Here is a 20,585-nt window from a genome sequence, read left to right on the forward strand (position 1 = left end):
CTGCTCTCAGGCAGTGGATGGAGTTTTAACTGTGCCCCAGGCACCGTGGTAGGCTCTGTACCCAATAGTCCTGAGAACACAGTTATCCTCTGACGGAAGCCGTGCATTAGGTGGGCCTTACCCCCCTCTGTCCTCCTAACATCTGTCCGTTTGTCTCATGGGGGTCTGCGTATCACGGTGGTACTGGAAGCTATGCCCCCAGTATTTCCAAGACTGGCAGGATCATTCCATTTAAATTTGCCAGGAGTTACAATCAACTCGATGGTGTCTGTGTCTGTCCCCGTTGTAAATGAGGAAACTGAGACCAGACGCTAAAGAACTTCACCTGGGAGCACTGCACTGCCCTGCCCTGCGGCGGTGGCTGTGAGTCTGAAGCCTACAATAGCCACGGTTTCCTTGTGCCGTCCAGAGTCCCTTGTGCAGGACAAAGGTCAGGAGGAGAGTAAACAGAGGTCCTCACTCAACAGAGACAAGTCCCCCTATTTAATCACAGAAACATATAAGCGTTCCCTGCCCTCCACGTGTCCCACTTCCTGGGTCCACAAGTTAAAGGCCGCCTCACTAAAGACCAGACCTCCCTCCTGGCGCGCTCATTTCTGCTATTGATTATGCACCGTTCAGAGGAGATTGACGTCCTGAGGGCCCTTGGCAAATGGGAAGGCGATTATTAGATGGCAGCAGCAGATCCTAGCCAGCCCAGGGCCCTGGGCTTGCCGCGTCAGTACAAACCATCACATCGTGCGGGTGGATTTCTCACGACCGAGAAACAGCTTTGCCAGGAGATCAGTGCAGGGTCAAATCCAGCAGACGTGTGTGCCTGATTTGACTGTGGATCTCAGAGGGAGGAGGCTGGTCCAGCACAGAGAGCAGAGAAACCTGATTCTGGCCACCGCTCGGCACCCTGTGCCTGGTCCCTTGGACTGCTGTGTTTCCTTTTCCTGGTCAGTGAGATGCCTTTCCATCCGAACGTTGGACCGCAGGAGCAAACCAGTCAGACAGGGGCGTTCTGTGAAGAAGCACATGGACATGTCAGAAGGGACTTGGGCCCTTGCTCTTGAATGTAGAGTCGTCAGAGCGAATGGAAGAAATGGTGACGTGAAAGAACTGGATGGACCATTTCCCAGGACAGTCCAAGAAGGACAGTCCAAGAAGACAATGTAAAATACGGCAATGAAATGTGTGAAGACCCGGAGTAAGAAAATTAAAGGAGAAAACCGCTCAACACTTGTCAAATGGAAAGAACTGGAGAGGAAAGTGATTCCCCATAGAAGAATAAATTAATTAAAAGAAAAAAAATTTATAAAGAAGGAAAAACCTGTTAATAGATCAAGGTCTGATTTTTGATCTCTGGGCGTGTCCTTCAGTCAGGTCCAATGGGGTACCATGCTCTGGCCCCAGAGTCTGTCCTTTGTACTCCCTCAGGGGCTCCCTGCTCTGCTCCCACGGTTGCTCTGCCGCACGCTTTTAGTATTTTGCCTAGGTGTTACAGGGTCAGTCTGGTCCAGTCCCGACACTGAGTCTCCAGGGTTGTCTCCTTTAGGGCCCTGGGCCATCAAGGGATGGCATGTCTCATAGTGGGATCAGCCATATTGCCCACTCTGACAATTGGCTGCTCAGAGTGGGGATATCATCCTTCAAGCCTTGTGGGCCAGGATGTGCTCCACTCTCTCTTCCTCCCCTTTGTTTGCTCCCATTTGCTCTGATCAGACATGTCCCTCTCCCCTAGCTGCAGCTTTAGTGCCTTCCTCTCAAGTAAATTCTTCTGGGGTGAGGGGCAGTTGTCCATGTAGCTGATATGGGGGCTGAGTCCTCAGGCCCCTCCACTGGCTCCCCACTCCTTGTCGACACACTGCATTCGTCTTGCACTGGCTTTATATCTGGTCCCTCTTTCCCTGTGGAGACACAAACAATACCCTCCCCTTGGGTGGGTCAGTACCCTATTCCAGTCTTTTTTTTTTTCCATCTTTGGTGCATATTATTAACTCTACAGATCTATCTAGATAAGATAGACTGGTTGAATAATCTGGAAGTGAAAACAACGGGATCAATGGTTCCAGGGGAACATGGGAGAGGGGAAGGTGGGGGTAAGGAGGTGGTGCTGACCAACCCAAGCACAGGGGAGCAACAAGTGATTCAAAAATCAGTGGCAAGGAGGGTGTGAGAGGCCTGGTAGGGATTCAGCAAGGGCAAGGTAACCGAGAGAAATTACTGAAACCCAAATGAAGGCTGAGCATGATAGTGGGCAAGAGGAAAGTAACAGGAAATAGAGGAAAGAACTAGGTGACAAAGGGTATATATAGAGGTCTAAAGACTGGAATGCACATATGTAAATATATTTATATAAGACTGGGGAAACAGATCTATATGCACATATTTATAGGTTTAGTATTAAGGCAGCAGATGGACATTGGGCCTCCACTCAAGCACTTACTCAATGCAAGAACATGTTGTTCTATTAAACTGGCATTCCAGGATGCACACCTTCCCGACACAATTGCTGGGAAAAAAAAGTGTGCATAAGCAAATGTGGTGAAGAAAGCTAATGGTGTCCGGCTATCAAAAGATATAGTGTCTGGGGTCTTATAGGCTTGAAGATAAACAAGTGGCCATCTAGTTCAGAAGCAACAAAACCCACATGGAAGAAACACACCAGCCTGTGTGACCACAAGCTGTCGAAGGGATCAGGTATCAAGCATGAAAGAACAAAAAATCATATCATTGTAAATGTGGGTGAGTGCAGAGTGGAGACTCAAAGCCCATCGGTAGCCAACTGGACACCCCTTACTGAAGGGTTGTGGGGAGGAGATGAGCCAGTCAGGGTGTAGGGTAGCAATGATGAAACATATAACTTTCCTCTAGTTCCTAAATGCTTCTTCCCCCCACCTGCCAACTATCATGATCCCAATTCTACCTTAGAAATCTGGCTAGACCAGAGAAGGTATATTGGTACAGATAGCAACTGGAAACACAGGGAATCCAGGACAGATGACACCTTCAGGACCAGTGGTGAGAGTGGTGATGCCTGGAGGGTGAAGGGAATGTAGGGTACAGAGGGGGAACCGATTACAAGAATCTACGTATAGCCTCCTCCCTGGGGAATGGACAGCAGAGAAGAGGGCAGGGGAGACATCGGACAGTGTAACATATGACAAAATAATAATAATTTATGAATGATGAAGGGTTCATGAGGTAGGAGCAGTGGGGAGGGAGGGGGAAAATGAGCAGCCAATATTAAGGGCTCAAGTAGAAGGTAAATGATTTGAGAACGATGATGGCAACAAATGTACATATATGCTTGACACAATGGATGGATGGATGGTGATAAGAACTGTATGAGCCCCCAATAAAATGATTAAAAAAAAAAAAAGAACTGGAGAGAAAACTCAAGGCTGAGATTGGCAATAATGAAGGAAAGGTATGTGCCGGGATGGTATCTTTTCACCAATCTCTCTGCTAAGCAAATAGCCCAAGAGCTGAACTCTCTGAGAAAGGAAGGAGAAAGGCTCACTAACAGCCTGCAATAGGCAGGTGGCACAGCCTGGCTCTCTGAAAGTATATAAGACATGAAGCCCTTGCTGATGCAAATCAGAAACTGTACCATCTTCAGTGTGGGTGACAACTCAACCTAAACCAAACCAAACTCGCTGCCATTGAGTCCACCCACCTCCAGGTGACCGTGTTTCCTAAGCGGTCACTCTTTACAGGAGTAGGAGCCTCACCTTCCTCCCATGGAGGCTGCCTCTCTGGCTGGTGGTTTCAAACTGCCAACCTTGAGGTTGACAGCCCGATGTGTAACTTACTATGCCACCAGGGGTCCTAACCCTAAATAAACAGCTGGGACGTATACGCACCTTAGAATAATCAACCATGGAGATGGGAAGGGCAGAGGGTTCCGAAGAGTTGGGAAGAAGGAAGCGAGCTAAGTGATGTTGGGAAGGGCAACTCTCAGGACATGGTCAGCAAGCGACCCTCCGGGAGGGTGCAGAGGCGGCACCATGCAGGTGTATAAGGCACTAAGACTTGGGGACTTAGATGTAGGGATTGTCATCATGGGGGCTGTAAATTGACCCTGGCGCAGCCAATAGTAATAGGAGTTGTGCTGCTGACTACAAGGTCAGCAGTTCGAAACCACCAGCCACTACACAGGAGAAAGACAGGGCTTTCTATTCCCCTACAGAGTTCCAGTCTTGGAAACTCCTAGGGGAACTTCTCTCCGGTTCTCCAGGCTCACTCTGAGTCGGTATCTACTCGACAGCAGTGGGTTCATGAAAACCAAGAGGTGGGAGAAAGTGTGGAGGCCCATCTCTCAGCAGCGCCACCTGAGCATTCTTACCAGCTGCCCTAATGACTTTTGAAAGACATTTTTTTAGAAACATGCATGTTGGGTACGAAACTCTATCTACCTGAAACTTAAATATGCCTTCCCTTCGCTTCCCTTTCCTTCTGTTGAAAGTCATTTAACATCGCAACATTTCTTGGAACTGTAGAGCCTGGTCCCGTTTTAGTAACCTTTGCTGGACCACCCATCCTGCCGGCCTCTGGTGGTGTGTTTTCTCAGAGACATGGTGGGGCTCACAGGATGCTATGAATGCTTGTTTTTGAGGTGTGGGTTTGGAATGGTTTTCCTGCTTGGTCCTTTCTCTTTGGGATGGTACTCCATTTGGGGCTGGGGGGGGGGCAAGCTTGTTTTTTATGAGGACCGTGTGTCATTTTTTAAAATAAAGCATGCCAGCAGCCTTGCCTGCGCCCAAATTCCAGGCAGCAGCAGGAGACCTCAGTGGGGTCCCATTGGTTTCTGCTCCACACACACCCCTCCACTCTGGCCCTGGAGCCAGAGGAGGCGAGCAGGCGTCTCCACTCACTGCCAGTGAAGTCCTGAACGGATCTGAATGGTGAATTTAATGCCCTGGGAAGCCCTGCAGCTGCTGGTGCGCTGCCTTACCCGGCACGTGTTGGTGATAAAACCCGAGCTCCGAGGTGGAGGGGTTTCGGGTGACTTCCGTGAACTTCTCTGTGGGTCCCAGGAAGGAGCCTGGGGTGTGTGGGGTGGTGTGTCCGGACTCAGGTTTTACCGTCTCTTTCCGACTCGGGCAGGGGATGAATGCCGGTGTTATTTGTCCCTTTTCGAGTTTCCCAAGTTTGTTTTGGTAGCCTTGGCTGTCTTTTGAGTTAGTAAATATCAGCGGCGGATATTCCAGAAATAAAGCGGACTATTCATGGCATGCTGTTTGGCAAATACCCTCTCCCCTCTCCAGAGGGGAACTCTGTTTACCTTTCCGAAGGGTCAACAAGACCCGGTTCACAGTGCCGCCACCAAGAGAAGAACCGGCTGCGGAGCCGCGTGGGGCGATTGGCCACAGCCTGCTCATGAAGCACAGAGCTGAGCTGGCCGGGTTTCGGTTTCGCTATGGAATCAGATATTGGAGTTGGGGGTTCCCTCACCCTGATGTCAAAGTTGCGATTGCCATTCCTGGCTAACTCTCAAAGTAAACTACAGAGGCAACCCAGCCTTTCTGTGACTCAAAAGCACCCTCAAGTCCCTCTCAGTTTGCTTCCATAACTGGAATTTTCTGTGAGACATGAATAGAAATCCTCATGCCCAGAATGAGATGCGATGGTGCCGGGGCCCCTGGTCCTCTGGGAAGCACTGGTCAATGCCTCTTCAATGGGGCCGTCAGGACAGGCGGCAGCTGTCACGCCGAGGCCCTTGAGAAGTGACCTGCTTTGCTGGAGGCCACTCTGCCAGGCTGCGGAGACACCGCGCCTGGAACCTAGCCGCGCTGGGCTCTGCCATCCTTCACCCACACCCGGACCTCTTTGGAATGATTCGTCTCACGAGGGAACCACTTCGCCCTCTGGACGGGCGAGCACCTAGTGCAGCTCAGAGTAAAGGTTTTTGCTGCTGATGGGCCTGAATGAGTCATAGGTCAGCCTCCTGTAAGGGCCAGGCACCCTCCCGCCTGCCTGAGAGCCCACAGCGCCCTGTGCATTAGGGCTACAGGGGCCCAAGGTCGCGCGTGCAGGGTACAGGAGTTCAGGGCCCAGCCCCCAGGGTGCACTCACAGAGGACTTGCTCTTGTTGCCATGGTGATACTTGGTGTTCAAGGACAGTGGGCATGCCCCTGACTGACGCCGACCCCACCTACCACAGAATGGAACCAAGGTGTCTGCTTTGGCAGAATTTTAGAAATAGGTGGCTAGAGCTTTCTTCCTCGTCTGTCTTAGCCTAGATGCTCCCCTGACACCCATTCGCCGTCAGAGCATCATGCAGAGCCTGCTTCCATGGACAGGTGGGTGTGGCTGCACTTGAGGGGCTTTGGCCAGAAATGGAACCCTGGTGCCCTTCCCGGAGGGCGTCCCGTGTGGAAGGCGAGGAAGCCACCACTCCTGTCCTATGGACTGTACCCACTGAGGCTGCACGCCTGCCGACAGACGTCGGAGGAAACGCTCAGTGCCAAGGGCCGGATCACCATGGCATTTCTTAGGTGGGCACAGAGGGGGACCAGAGCACCTTGGACAAGTGACAGTTGCAATGCACTTCATTCCTCCCCGGGGAAGAGCTTTTCTTTGGCCTGGTCCCTTGCTGGTGATGGCCCGTGGCTCCAGTGCGCTCACTGGTGCATCACGCGTTGGCATCTGTGGAGGTGTTTTGGGGACTCCCCCAGGGCCCAGGGAGAATGCGCCTCAGGAGGTGCAGGCTTTTGGCACCGCGGGTCGCAGAGCAGCAGGGGGGGGTGCCCAGAAGCACAGGCTGTGAACCACATGCGGCTGGCCTTTCTCCCAAAGGCCCCGTTGTTCACCATACCCCAGCCCCACTGGGACCAGGCTGTAGGCGGATTTCTCATGATGCTTCTCTGCTGGGACCCCCAGGACCTGCACAGGCACCTGCTCCCACCTCCTCCAAGTGTCACTTCGTAGCCCTGCTTCTGCCTCAGCCCTCAGCACACAGCTGGACAGCGACGAGCTCATGAGCCACTTGCTGAATGAAGGCTCCCTCACCTGTACCGCTGCCTCTGCTCTCTGACCCGCAGCCTGGGCGTCTACTCCGCGCTGGGCACCCATCCACACTTGCACTGGACTCATTGCTTATAGGTCCTCGGGGCCACACAGGACCTTCCTTGTTTGTGTCCTTCCAACTCCTCCTCTCCTGCAGTGTCGGCAGTCTCGATGGCCAGTCCTTGGAAGTCTGAACGTGAATCTGTCTGGGCCTTTGGGCACAGTGGTGATTTGGTACTGGACACCTCGCCCTCGTGTGGGAGGCTTCTGTGCAGCCCATCTGTCAGTGGAGAGTCGCTCGCTCGCTGCACCAGTTTCAGTGGAGCTTCCAGACTGAGATGGACCAGGAAGAAAGGCCTGGAGGTGTACGTCTGAAATCGGTCAGTGAGAATCCTATGGCAGTGTGCCCGTCAACTGATCAGGGGATGCCATAGGACTCGGCCACACTTGGCTCTGTTGTGCGTGGGATCACCATTGGTTGTGGCCGATTTGGATGGCAGCTAGCAAGGTGATCCCCCACCCCCACCCCAAACGCACCACTGTCAAGTCCATTCTAACTCGCAGAGGTCACAAGCAGGAGTTCCCAGGTGGTACATCTTTCTGGTTTCAAATATCTTTATGGGCACAGAGTCCACATCTCGTACCATTCAGTAATTCAATCAGGTCGAGAGGAGTTGTATAATCATTACCATGCTTTAGAACGCCGCCTTCTTTCTTGGACTTCTTGTTAGAAGCGCCCCGTTCCCCCCCTATGGGAGCAGACAGCCTCATCTTTCTCCGGGGGAGCAGCTGGTCGGTTTGCGTCACTGCTAACCTTGTAGTTAGCAGCCCAAGGTCTGGGAACCAGGGTTGAGAGGCCCCGTGGTCAAGTTAGGGAGCTGTCCTTGTGTCTCTTTTGCGTTCCTATACTCTCAAATTTTGAGACCCAGAAATACCCATTTGTTTCATGTCTCTGAAGAAACACACACACACACACACACACACACACACACACACACACACACACACACACACACACACACCCGCATCTCACTGGTCATAAATCAAGCCTGGCGCCAGGACCTCTCTCTTTCTTGCTTACAAAGTAGCCGTCAGGATCACCTGGGGACGTTCATGACTAACAAAACCGGTTTCCTGGCCTTAGTCTGTCTCACCCTCTCCTCCTTCTGTGAGGATGTACAGATCCCCCTAACGCGTTCACGCTGAGTGCGGCCAGCCCAGGCCATACAAGCGAACGCTCAGACGGGGGATTTGCAATATTGAAAGCGTAGCGCAGGCCCTTGTTCCGAACAAGCAGCATCTCTGCAGAATAAATAGGAATTAGCTAATGCTGAACCCGCAGGAATTTTCACTCCATCGCCTGTCCTGAGTGATCCCTCCCTCCCCCAACTCTTCACACAGACACTAATTCTGGGTCTCTGTCGCATTCCCATTGCGGGCTGACTCTCGTGGTGAGATGCTAATGGTGTGGTAAATACAGGAAGGCGCGCATATCATTTCCCTGTCAGCTGGTTTGAAGGTCTTCTTCCCGTGGGCCGGATATAGGAAAGCAAAAATAAATGGTTATGGGCTCTGAAAAAAATCAGCAGAGGCAGTCGATGCATGAGAAATTACCATTTCAGCCTTTAATCATTTTAGCCAAGGAGCAAACTCTCCTTTTATTGCTTAAGAACGAGATGGCACTACGCTGGCGGGCTCTGAGGCGGGGGTCTGCAGAAAGAGCGGCCTGTTTCCACATGAGCAAGGACACACATTACTCAGAATGATGGGCTGAGGGTAGGAGCTGAATGAATTTAGGGGAGAGCCCAGCTGAGAGGGTTCCGACTCGTGGAGGCATGTGTGTGTGTGAGTGTGTCCCAGAAGAGTGTGCTGCGTGGGGCTGTGAAAGGCTGGGACCTCTTCTGAGCAGATGCCAGGCCTTTCTTACAAGGTACCTCTGAGTGGATTCAAACCACCAAGCATCTGGTTGGTGGTGTACCACTTCACCATATGTGTGCCACTACGGCTTAGAGGGGGCAGGATGAGGGAAGGGCTGAGGACAGAGCCAGAATGAACAGAGAAGAGCCAAGAATGAGACTGAGTGGCATGGCGGGTGGAGCTGCCCCTGCAGAGCAAGACCGCGGTGGGGACTGACACTCAGTCTGACACGTAAGCCCTGTGGTTCCCTGTGACCCTGAGGAAGTGGGGGCTGAGATGAGGAAACCAGGGCCCTTTCTTCCCTTGCCTGTCAGGGGCTCCAGGACTTGCTGCTGGGCTTCCACGTTGGGAGGGAGGCCGCCTCTGGTGACCTTTGGAGGCTAACACCCAAACACAGTCCCACGACCTTGGCGTCAAAGGCCAACTCATGCCGACCCTGTAGGACCAAGGAGAACTGGGCCCAGGGGTTGTCAAGGCTGCCACTGGCAGCCGACTGTCACACCTTTCCCCCGGGCAGTGGCTGGTGAGTCAAGCGTGGACCTCTTGAGGAACAGCCACCTGCTCTCATCACTGCGCCTCCAGGGCTCCTTCTGGGTGATGTCACCGCATTTATTGCACACTCCCTGCGAGCCAGGCCCCTTGCCGACTGTTTTACGGGGGACGAGATCTTTAATCCGCCCAACTTCCTGTGTGTCAGTGTGGTAACGCACTTTATAGACATGGAAATTGAGGTCTGAGAGAGATGGGACACCTGCCTCAGACCCAGAGCCAGCCAGTGGGACTGGGATTTGAACCCAGACAGTCTGGCTGCAGAGCCTGTGCATCCCTTAACCACCACGCTTTGAAATGGCATTTTGTTCTCATGAAAAGGCGCCGTGAGACCCGCAGCAACTGCCCTGCATCTTGGTTTCCTGCCTCTAAAAGGGCTCTCAGGCCATTCTTCATCTACAGAAGGGTGTGGCAAATTGATGAACTGGTCCTCGGGGTTCAGAGAGGCTGGGATGGCTGGAGATGCTTGGCTCGGCAATTATGAGCAAGCGGTTCCACCATCTCTGCTCTAGGGCTCCAGTTCTGACCGCTTTAAAAGCCGTTTTTCCCTATCCATCAGAAACAAGAAGTTCTTTTTAGAAATCCTCTACGGCTTTTCTGCAGGGAGTCTTGGTGGCTGTGGGTTAAGTGCTGGCTGCTAACTGCAAGGTCGGCAGCTCAAATCCACCAGGAGGAAGATGAGGCCGTCTGTTCCAGTGGAGACTGATGGTCTCCATAGGGTGCACAGTGACCCTGTAAGTTGAAATCAACTTGATGACAGTAGGTATGCTTTGAGTTTGAAGGCATTTCTACAGGGATACCAGCTGACATCTGACTGAGAAGATACCCTCTCTGGAAGGTGGAGAGCAGGTTATGTCTCTCCCTGGGCAGCCTCTGTGGAGAGAGGGAGTTTGGTCAGTGGGGTCCTGGGGTTTTCCACTGCTTGCTCTTTGCTGTCTCCTTCGGCCCTAATTCAGACCGGCCTCTTGTGGGTGGGAGTGGGGTGAGGTAGAGAGCAGGATCCGGGTGACTGCAATGTCCCGAACAACTTCCTTACCGCACTGGGGAGTGGGCGTGAGAGGGGCCTCATTTCTCTTTCCTGGGATAATAAGCGGGGGTTCACTTTCCTCCACACCGACCGTCAAATTTCCATCTTTCTCTCTTTTAACATTAAAAAGGCATTTCATTCAAACAGCAGGTCAAAAAGTTGGATATTCTTTCTCCAGATCCACAAGACATTAATGTGAACAAGGCTGCAACTATAGGATTCAAAATCTACCAATGTCAGCTGGGCCGAACCGATGAAAGAAAATGTTTTCCCAAGGCAGTTAGCAAATGATAGATGAGATCATTTTAATAGACCGTTCCCTGGTGCTTCTAGTAAATAACAGCAAACATTAATTTAGTATCTTAGAGATGGTACAAACAATAGGGAGGCAGAGATGACCAAAAGATTGAAAAGTAACATAAAAAGCAAGCCAATTATGAAGGTGAGGAACAAAGAGAGTGTGTGTAACAAACAAACAAGCTTCCACACCAAGAACGGACTGTCACCTCTTTCTCTCGTGGGGCTTGTGGCTGTTTGCTCTGCACGCCTTCCATTAGCAGCTGATGCTTCAACCACGATGACTCGAGGACTCGAGGACAGAGACAGACGTTTATATCCAAGTGAGGCTTAAATCAACAAGGAATGAATGAATGAATGAAAAAAGTTCTTCTGAGGAAAAGAGAATGGTTCTTTTCAGGAACTGAAATATGGCTAATAGAGTATTTGTACACAAACACATAATAGACATATCTACATTTATATGGCTTATATATGGCAGATTTCATATATATTAATGTATGTACCTATTGAAGGTATATGAGATGAAGCTGCAGGATTCCTTGCTAGAGCACACGGAGCCTCCTTGCTGAAGGTTTTGTGCGTTGTGGTTTGTTTTCATGTCTAGTGTATGCTAAGGCAATGACAAGTGGCTGAAGAACATCTCAGTGGAACGTGCTGCTGAGACTCAGGTTTAATCTGCAGCTCACTGTGCTTTGAGGGAGGGGCAAAAGTAAAAGACTGAGTTGTTGGCTGATGGCATCGAGTCGGTTCAGACTCATAGAAACCTTACATACAACAGCAGAAAACCCTGCCCGATCCTGCCCTGTTCTCACAAGTGTTGTGTTTGAGCCCGTGGCTGCAGCCTCTGGGTCAACCCATCCACCTCCTTCAAAAGTGCCATCTTTTATACCCTCTCCTTGGCCAAGCACATCTCCTTCTCCAGTGGCTGGTCCCTTCTGACGAAATTCAAAGGAAGTGAGATAAAGTCTCACTATCCTCCCTTCCAGGGCACATTCCAGATCCAAGGCAGCTTTCAAACGTCCATCCTTTATCCAAGCTGAAAGCTGATGGGTCTTTTTCAAACAATCAAAGAAGTGAGGACGAGGTAAGCAGGTAGCAGTGTGTTCCACAAAGGAAGTTATAAATGCTTCATTCTAAGGAGCAGTACCATTGTCATCTTATCAAGATTTTAAGAAAAATCTGAAAAATAGGTAGTTTCGTGTAGTCAGTCATGCAGAGGCGGAATTTTGAAAAGTGACTTTGGGCATCTTCCCATGTGAACATCAAAATATATACACACCTATGCACACGGAGGTTTGTCTTCTTTGATCAGAAATCCCATTTATGGAAATTTATTCATAAGAAATCATCCAGATCTATGTGCATATAGAAATAGATCTATGTGCATATATTTATAGGTTTACTATTAATGTAGCAGATGGACATTGGGCCTCCACTCAAATACTCCCTCAATGCAAGAATACTTTGTTCTGTTAAACTGGCATTCTATGATGGTCACCTTCCCGACACATCGCTGAAGACAAAGCGGGTACATAAGCAAAAGTGGTGAAGAAAGTGGATGGTGCCTGGCTATCAAAAGATACAGCATCTGGGAGTCTTAAAGGCTTGAAGATAAACAAGTGGCCATCTAGCTGAGAAGCAACAAAGCCCTCATGGAAGAAGCACACCAGCCTGTGTGATTACAAGGTGCCAAAGGGATCAGTTATCAGTCATCAAAGAACAAAAAGTCATATCATTGTGTGCTCACCTCCCTGATACAATTCTGAAGACAAATGGGTGCATAAGCAAATGTGGTGAAGAAAGCTGGTGGTGCCCGGCTATCAAAAGATACGGTGTCTGGGGTCTTAAAGGCTTGAAGGTAAACAAGCAGCCATCTAGCTCACAAGCAGCAAAGCCCACATGGGAAGAAGCACACCAGCCTGTGTGATCACAAACTGTCAATGGGATCAGGTAACAGGCATCAAAGAACAACAAAATCATATCATTGTGAATGAGGGGGAGTGCAGAGTGGGGACCCAAAGCTCATCTGTAGGCAACTGGACATCGCCTTATGGAAGGGTCACAGGGAGGAGATGAGCCAGTCAGGGTGCAATGTAGCAACGATGAAACATACAACTTTCCTCTAGTTCCTAAATGCTTCCTTCCACCCACTATCATGATCCCAATTCTACCTTACAAATCCGGCTAGACCAGAGGATGTACACTGGTACAGATAGGAACTGGAAACACAGGAAATCCAGGGCGGATGATCCCTTCAGGACCAGTGGTGTGAGTGGCAATACCGGGAGGGTGGAGAGAAAGTGGGGTAGAAAGAGGGGACTGATTATGAAGATCTACATGTGACCTCTCTGGGGGACGGACAACAGAAAAGTGGGTGAAGGGAGATGTCGGACAGTGTAAGATACGACAAAATAATTTATAAATTATCAAGGATTCAGGAGGGAGAGGGAGCAGGGAGGGAGGGGAAAAATGAGAAGCTGATGCCAGGGGCTTAAGTGGAGAGCAAATGTTTTGAGAATGATGAAGGTAACGACTGTACAAATGTGCTTTATACAATTGATGTGTGTATGGATTATGATAAGAGTTGTATGAGCCCCCAATAAAATAATTTTAAAAAGAGAAAGAAATCATCCAAATCAGGACATTAAGATATTCACTACTCATCATGACCCCAATTCTACCTTGCCTTGCGGACCTGGTTATACCAGAGGATGTACAGCGGTGCAGTGGGGATCTGGAGGCACAGGGAATCTAGGACAGATGAACCCCTCAACACCAGTGGTGGGAGTGGCGACACCAGGAGGGAAGGGCGTGTAGAAAGGGAGAACCGATCTTGGAGATCTATGTGTAACCTCCTCTCAGGGAGATGGGCAATGGGGAGGCGGGTGAGGGGAGACGCCGGGGAGTGTAAGATAAGATATAATAATTATTTATAAACTATCAAGGGACCAGGGGTGGGATCGGGGAGGGAGGAGGATGGGGGAAAAAAAGGGAAACCGAGCTGATTCCAGGAACCCAAGTGGAAGGTGAATTATGAGAGTGACGAGTGCAACGAATGTATAAGGGTGCTTTGCTCAATTGATGTATGTACAGATTGTGATAAGAGCCTTATGAGCCCCAATAAAAAGATTTTTAAAATAACTCCAAAAAAATCACAATATAAATGATGTCACTTTGAAAAATATTTAAAAATGAATTAGTCACTTAAATATAAGAACTTAAACTATTAGGAATAAAAAGGGAGATGGTAAAGCTTTCAAAATCTTGTTTTTTGGCAATGGATTCATAGCTAAGATCACAAAAGCAAAAAATAAAAAAGAGGACCTGATGCAAAGGGCTTAAGTGGAGAGCAAATGCTTTGAGAATGATTGGGGCAGGGAATGTATGGATGTGCTTTATACAATTGATGTATGTATATGTATGGATTGTGATAAGAGTTGTATGAGTCCCTAATAAAATGTAAAAAAAGAAAAGAGGAGGAAAAAAAAAAGAAAATGATTAGGGCAAAGAATGTACAGATGTGCTTTATGCAATTGATGTATGTATATGTATGGACTGTGATAAGAGTTGTATGAGCCCCTAATAAATTGTTTTTTAAAAAAAGATCACACACACAAAAAAAAGATATTCATTACATGGTTTTTTATACATGAAAAAACAAAACACCCAAATCTGCTGCCATCAAGTCAATTCCAGCCAGAGACCCTATGTGAGACTTCATTATACAAGGCTGGCAATCTTTACACTCTCCCTTGGCATCATCCGTGGGTTTGAACCAGCAACTCTGTGAGCATCCCAAACCCTAACCCACAGCACCGTCAGGCCTCCTCTAGTTATTCACCAGGGCAAAAGATGTGAAACTGTTGCAATATGCTGTAGCCGCACACACCCATATTTGATAGAATGGGTATTAAAAGTCAAAATCATAAAAGACACGTGGCAACACGAAATTGTGTACTGTGCACATATAAGGGAAAGCCATGTATCATCATGAAGACCATTGCACCATTTAAATGGTCCATGTTTCAGTTCCTGGGTTTGTGTTTGGCTTGCTTTCTCCTCTGCCTCTTTATTTCTCACACCTGTTCGTGTCTTATGATCAACATGCCTGTCCTTAGCTCCTTGGAGCCTGAAACACATGTCCATGAATACTTTATGTCTGCTCCTTCTGGGGATGCGGATTTTGCCATTCACTGAGCAGTTTGTTTCCTTCGGTATTTATCAAACCTTCCTGTGACTTTTCCGAGCGCAGCGAGGGTTGTTCTCAGGCCCGTGAGATGTGGAGTTGTTTCTCCTGTGCCCGGAGCCTGGGAGTGTTAGTGCGTCTTGACAGTGTGTTGTTCATCTCAGAGCCCAGGGGTATGTCTTCCCATCCCGCGGTCATCCCCACGGCCCATGTGTGTCATGATGACCCCAGAGGTGTCCAAGTAGAACGGCCCACAATGCGGTCTTCAGAGATGATTTTTCAGGGAAGACCGCCAGACCTTTCTTCTGAGGCTCCTCTGAATGGACTTGAAACTCCAAACTCCAGCCTTTCCATTAGCAGTAGAGCGCAGGAATGTTTTCACCAGCAGGGAGGCCCCTGCGCTTTCCTAGGCCATCAGGTGAAATGACGGGCTTGCTGGCACAGGCGTGGGCTTCTGAGCTCCCCAGGGCCTCTATGCCGTTGTAGCCCCAGGTCATTTCTTGCTCACTTTCCAGCGTGGTTGGTTGAGCTTGCATTTTGAATTCCAAATATGTGTAGGGAGCTCAGTTCTGGTTCTCTGCCGCACCCTGGCTGGCCATTGCATCTGATCCCTGAGGTCTTCATCGCCCACTCCTCGAGCATGCACTAATGCCTTTCCCTGTGTACTTTGGGGTTGTGCTACGGCTAATCCCCAGTGCTTCCTCTGTTTCTGGAACTTAAACACGTGCTGCCCAGGAGGGTGAGGGTGGTTCGTAACTCCCAGACTGGAATTTGTGCTACGGAATTGAAAGTGGAGCCATTGCTAGATTGGTGGATGTTCACTGTGTACTTTCTCAACCACGGCCCAAAGGACACGGATTATTTTTTAAAATAATAATTTGGGTCTTACTGTAGAAGAGCATTCTATCTACTATACTGACCAACCCAAACCAAACTCACTACCATCAAGGCAGTTCTGACTCATAGCAACCCTCTCGGACCAAGAACTGCCGCTGGGGGTTTCTGAGGTGGTAACGCCTGGTGGGAGTAGAACGTCTCCTCTGTCTCCCACAGAGGGGCTGCTGGTGTCAAAATGCTGACCTTGCAGCTCACAGCAGAACCACGATGCCAGAAGTACTTATTGATCTTTCCATTCGCCCCAACCCCATGAAAATGCTTGTTCATGTTATCAGATTGTAAAAATGGAATGACTTGTTGCGTGTAGGGATTGTGGGGTTCTAGCAGCTATTTTGTAAATATTCTGTGTCGTCATTATATTGTCTTTAACCGAATAAGAAGCACCGTCTTCCTAACTCACCTTGTGTTTCAGAACGCATACACTGCAACTGCCATCAATGGGACGGCCTTCTGCACATCAGCCAAAGATGCGCTCACGATGCTGTCCAAGAACTCAAGTCATCTTACGTCTCTTAACTGCTTGGGAGACTTCATAGTTTTTCTAGCCAAGGTGAGAGCCTGCAGTAAAATAATATAGAGGTGTGCCTAGTTGCCTCAAGACAAAAAGCAGGTCTGTGAAGGGGAATGACTATTTCTTGAGTTCTCTCCCCATGATAGATAGATAGATGCTATCTTCTCTCATGAACCCCAGAAAGGTCTGTGTTTTGCAGATGAGGAAGTCAACGGTCAGTAACTTATCTAACATCCCACCATAGGTTGGACCAGGGTTTCAGTCGATCAATCCTGTCTACTGCACCTGATTCCCACTGACGCATTCATGTCTAAAATACCACTACTGCTCACTTCAGAAAACAGATGAGCTTCATGGGCTGTCATAAAAATTACATGGAAACAAGTATTGACACTTGATGGGACTTTACATTGTTAAGGGCATTAAGTCAAGTAAAGGTGCTCATGTCCAAGAGGGAGTCAAAGCGACTCTCATCTATATAATAATCTTTCTGTCTGCCGTAAGAAATCGCAGTCTCCTGGGATGGTGGGGCATCTTAGAGCTAGTGCTCCCCCCCACCCCCCAACCATGATGTAAAAGGGCTGTGCCCCAAACTTGGAATCCTCTTCAACTCCGAGCCTCAGTTTTCCTATCTGGAAAACAAAGGTAGGATGACAAACGGAAATGTTTATGGAAGCTCCTTGACCAGGCTTCAAGTTAAGAGATGGTTCTTGGTTGGTAACACGCCAGACGCAGTGTCCTTCCTTGTAATTTTTGTTCACTTGGCCAAATTTTGAAGGATTGAGTCTGTCTGATCCCATTCCCAACTTGACTGCCCCTCATATTCTTGACAACAGACATCCCGACCGCCCCACTGGGTCTTCTCTATCCCACATGACACGTCCTCTTGCCAACCATCATCCCTACAGAGTCCTATGACATGAACACCAGGAGCCGCCAGTGGTACTCAATAGTGAACAAGGCCTTGGCCTCTAGTTGTGACTTGGTAAAAGGCAATAGATGGAGGGCTCTTGGCTCCTCGTGGGGGGTTGTGTGCTTCTGTGGTACGTGGTGCATGTCCCTAGTACAGCACGGTCTGGACTGCTGCCGGCTTCCAGGTCTGGGTTTCACAGACGTTAGTTGGACATGTAGTTCTTCTCTCAGCTGGGTCGCGATTTTTCACAACGGTAGCTCTCAAAGCATGAAACGATTCTGCTTTTCAAAACAAGCCTAATTCATGTAAGTATTTAAATAGATAGTCTTGTGACAGGTTTTCGAATCAGCATTCCCACAGGTAGGGGGATACGGCCTCACTTTTGTAATACATTTAATGACTTTAGGCCATCACTCATGTTCCTATCTTTGCCCTGAGGAAGCACATTGCTGATGAGCTTCTAATAAGCATACATTTCCAGTAATGCTTTGGTTTTCTGAATGAACTCATTTCCAGACCCCCATGCCCATCCGGGGGCCCCCAGATGAACTCCATTATGTCTGTGAAAGAATTAGATTCCTTATGGCCCTAATCCTATTCCTGGGAATTTCAGAGACACACAAAGGCTCAGGGTAAGGCCATCTTCTCTATATACCAGCATTAGAGAGCGCTTTCACCTGAACTCCAGTGGGTGGAGGTCACATTAAACTACCACTGGATTGATTAGCTGTTGTGGGGAAAATATGTATATAAAAATACTGTTTTTATGGAAATGCTTATTGTGCTCTTAAGTGAAAGTAAGTATAAAGAAAACTCAAGCAGTCACTGGCCCCTGGCCCGTCCCCAGTAACCAACTGAGTGATTGTCTGAGATCACACGCTTCCTTTGTTCTTACTTCTACTTCACTGGGCCTCCTGCGTCAGGAAGTCCCTTCTTTGAACAGGGTGCCTGGCACGTTCCCAAGAACCATGGCTTACCTTGAATCAGGGGCAGGCAGGGGGCACCATGCTCAGAAACATCTCCGTCTTTCCTATCTTTGTTTTACAGCTAAGGAGCACTGGAGTTCAGGGTCGCACAAGACACACACACGTATTTTCCAAAGCATTGTAATGGGCGTACAAAGACTCCCCGCGCTCTTGTCTTGGGCAGGTGCTGGTGGTGTGTTTCACTGTCTTTGGAGGGTTGATGGCCTTTAACTACAACCGGGCGCTCCAGGTGTGGACCATCCCCCTGCTGCTGGTGGCTTTCTTTGCCTACTTTGTGGCCCACAGTTTCTTATCCGTGTTTGAAACCGTGCTGGATGCCCTGCTCCTGTGCTTCGTGGTCGACCTGGAAACCAATGACGGGTCACCTGCAAAGCCCTACTTCATGGACCAGGAGTTCTTGGTAAGCAAATTCCTCTCCTGCTACCATCACCTCGTGGCCATCTCGCGAGCCCTGAATCGAAAAGCCTCGCCCAAAACGGAGGCTGGTGATGATAGTGGTTAGCTGGCCTCCAACTCATGGCAACCGAATACGTGGCAGAACGGCTTGCTCCATAGGGGTTTCGTGGCTACCATCTTTATAGAAACGGATTCCCAGGCCTTTCTTCCGTGGCCTTTCTCCTGCTTGGAGAAAGTTGTGCTGGGCAGGCTTCTTTTCAGAGGCTCACGCCCAGGCTCAGCTTCTCTGTGATTTTTTTGGTTTTGTTATGACCGCCTGGTCTGAAAGTGAGACTGGTGCTGAGCCCGCAGAGAAATCGAGACTACCTGTGCAGAAACCTTAATCCAGGAGAGGCAGGCACAGGAATCCTGACCCCAGAAAGCCTCCCCGGGCGCAGCACCCAATGACCTGGGTAGGGCTCATGCCCAGGACAGCGGGAGTGAGTTCCAGGCCAGGGTGCCTCACATTGTGAAACCGAAAGGGTTTGAGCTGTTTCCAGGCTGAGAAACAGACTCAGAAGGCAGGCCTGACAAACCTACTCCCGAACACCAGCCTGTGGATCACCGTCTGCAACAAAGGACCGACCTGGCAGGATAGGCTTCTGTGACACTTGGGTTCCCACGAGCTGGTGCCGCCTGCCTCCACCAAGGATGGCAGCTGACAGCAGAGCCTGTTCAGACACAGTAGCTATCCAAGCCCCTTTGATGCGGATGGCTTAGCGGGGCCTTGGGGCTGGTCTGGAAGTTTCTGGGGAGCTCTCTCAAGCCTGGTTGCGCTCCCAGCATCATGTGCCATGCCATGCATTTCAGGCAGAGCACACTCCAGCGCAGGCTCCTCAAGCCCCTGGCCCTTTGGGGCTGGTACTGGCGACAGCTGGACCATCCGAAGAGCCGCTTTTAGCCAAGGAACACCCAGCATCAGAAACCCACATCCTCAATGGAGCCGAGTGTATCAGGCCCTAGCAGGCAGCGGCTTGCCCCAGTTGCTTGTTGGCCTTATCCGACGTAGACAGGGATATTTTAGCAGCTGGGTGATGCCCCATCTCTTCTCCTCGTCTGGGTGAAGAGGCAATTCATAACTAATAATCTCCTTCCGTTCAGTTACACAAGACTTTGTTAAAGCCCCTCTTTTGCTTCAACAAAGCCTCCAAAGCACCCTTGAGGCAGGCCTGGAGATTGAACGAGTATGTCTACAATTTTACACTCACTTTCTCCTGGCCCCCCTCCATAGGAAACACACCATTAGTTTATTTGCATGGGCATCGATAGAGAAAATGCGCTGGTGGCACGGCCGGAAGCCAACCATGTCCATGGGCTTGGAGTTCCATGTTTCTGGTGAGATTTCCACTTGGAAATCTGTCTGCCCCGCTCAGCAGGGAAGACCTTCAAGGATCCAGTTCCTTGACCCGCTGTGGCCCAGGGCGTTACTCACAGCATGTATGCAGACCCTCTGACCTCCTCCTCATGTTTTGCAGAGCTTCGTGAAGCGGAGAAACAGCTTCAGTGAGGTGAGGGCCCCGAGGGCCGGGAGCTCCCGGACGACTGAAGAGGGCACAGAGCTCCAGCCCGTGGCACAGTAGCCGCCCGAGAGCGATTTGGACCTGGGAAAGCTTCCCTATCTCCAGCCGTTTACAGACAACATGGTACTGCCTGGAGTGACCTATTGTTCCACGTTGTTTTTGTTATCGCCTGGCAACATTAACAAAAATGAACAATAAAGTTGCAGACCTTTCTTTGTACTGAGACTGAAATTATGAGTCCATAAAAAAACAGCAAAAAATCATGCAGCGGCTCAGTTCAGGGCTCCGCCGAGTGCAATTCTCCAACAGGCACAGGAAACACGGGCACCTCTTGAAACGGTGGTTTGT

At 49.6% G+C, this 20,585-nt stretch overlaps 1 protein-coding gene across 1 annotated transcript in view; it reads left to right on the plus strand.

Moving 5' to 3' along the window:
• The window catches only part of SLC44A3 (solute carrier family 44 member 3), a 108,140-nt gene extending 87,796 nt beyond the window's left edge, over positions 1 to 20,344 (plus strand). Inside the window, exons 13-15 of the mRNA XM_075558601.1 lie at positions 16,285 to 16,422; positions 18,446 to 18,682; positions 20,193 to 20,344. Of these exons, the coding sequence (XP_075414716.1) occupies positions 16,285 to 16,422; positions 18,446 to 18,682; positions 20,193 to 20,297 (480 nt within the window). The 3' untranslated portion in view covers positions 20,298 to 20,344. The remainder of the gene's footprint in view (positions 1 to 16,284; positions 16,423 to 18,445; positions 18,683 to 20,192) is intronic.
• The last annotated feature ends 241 nt before the right edge of the window (positions 20,345 to 20,585 follow it).

The sequence above is a fragment of the Tenrec ecaudatus genome, chromosome 1 (assembly GCF_050624435.1).
Source record: "Tenrec ecaudatus isolate mTenEca1 chromosome 1, mTenEca1.hap1, whole genome shotgun sequence".
NCBI lineage: Eukaryota > Metazoa > Chordata > Mammalia > Afrosoricida > Tenrecidae > Tenrec > Tenrec ecaudatus.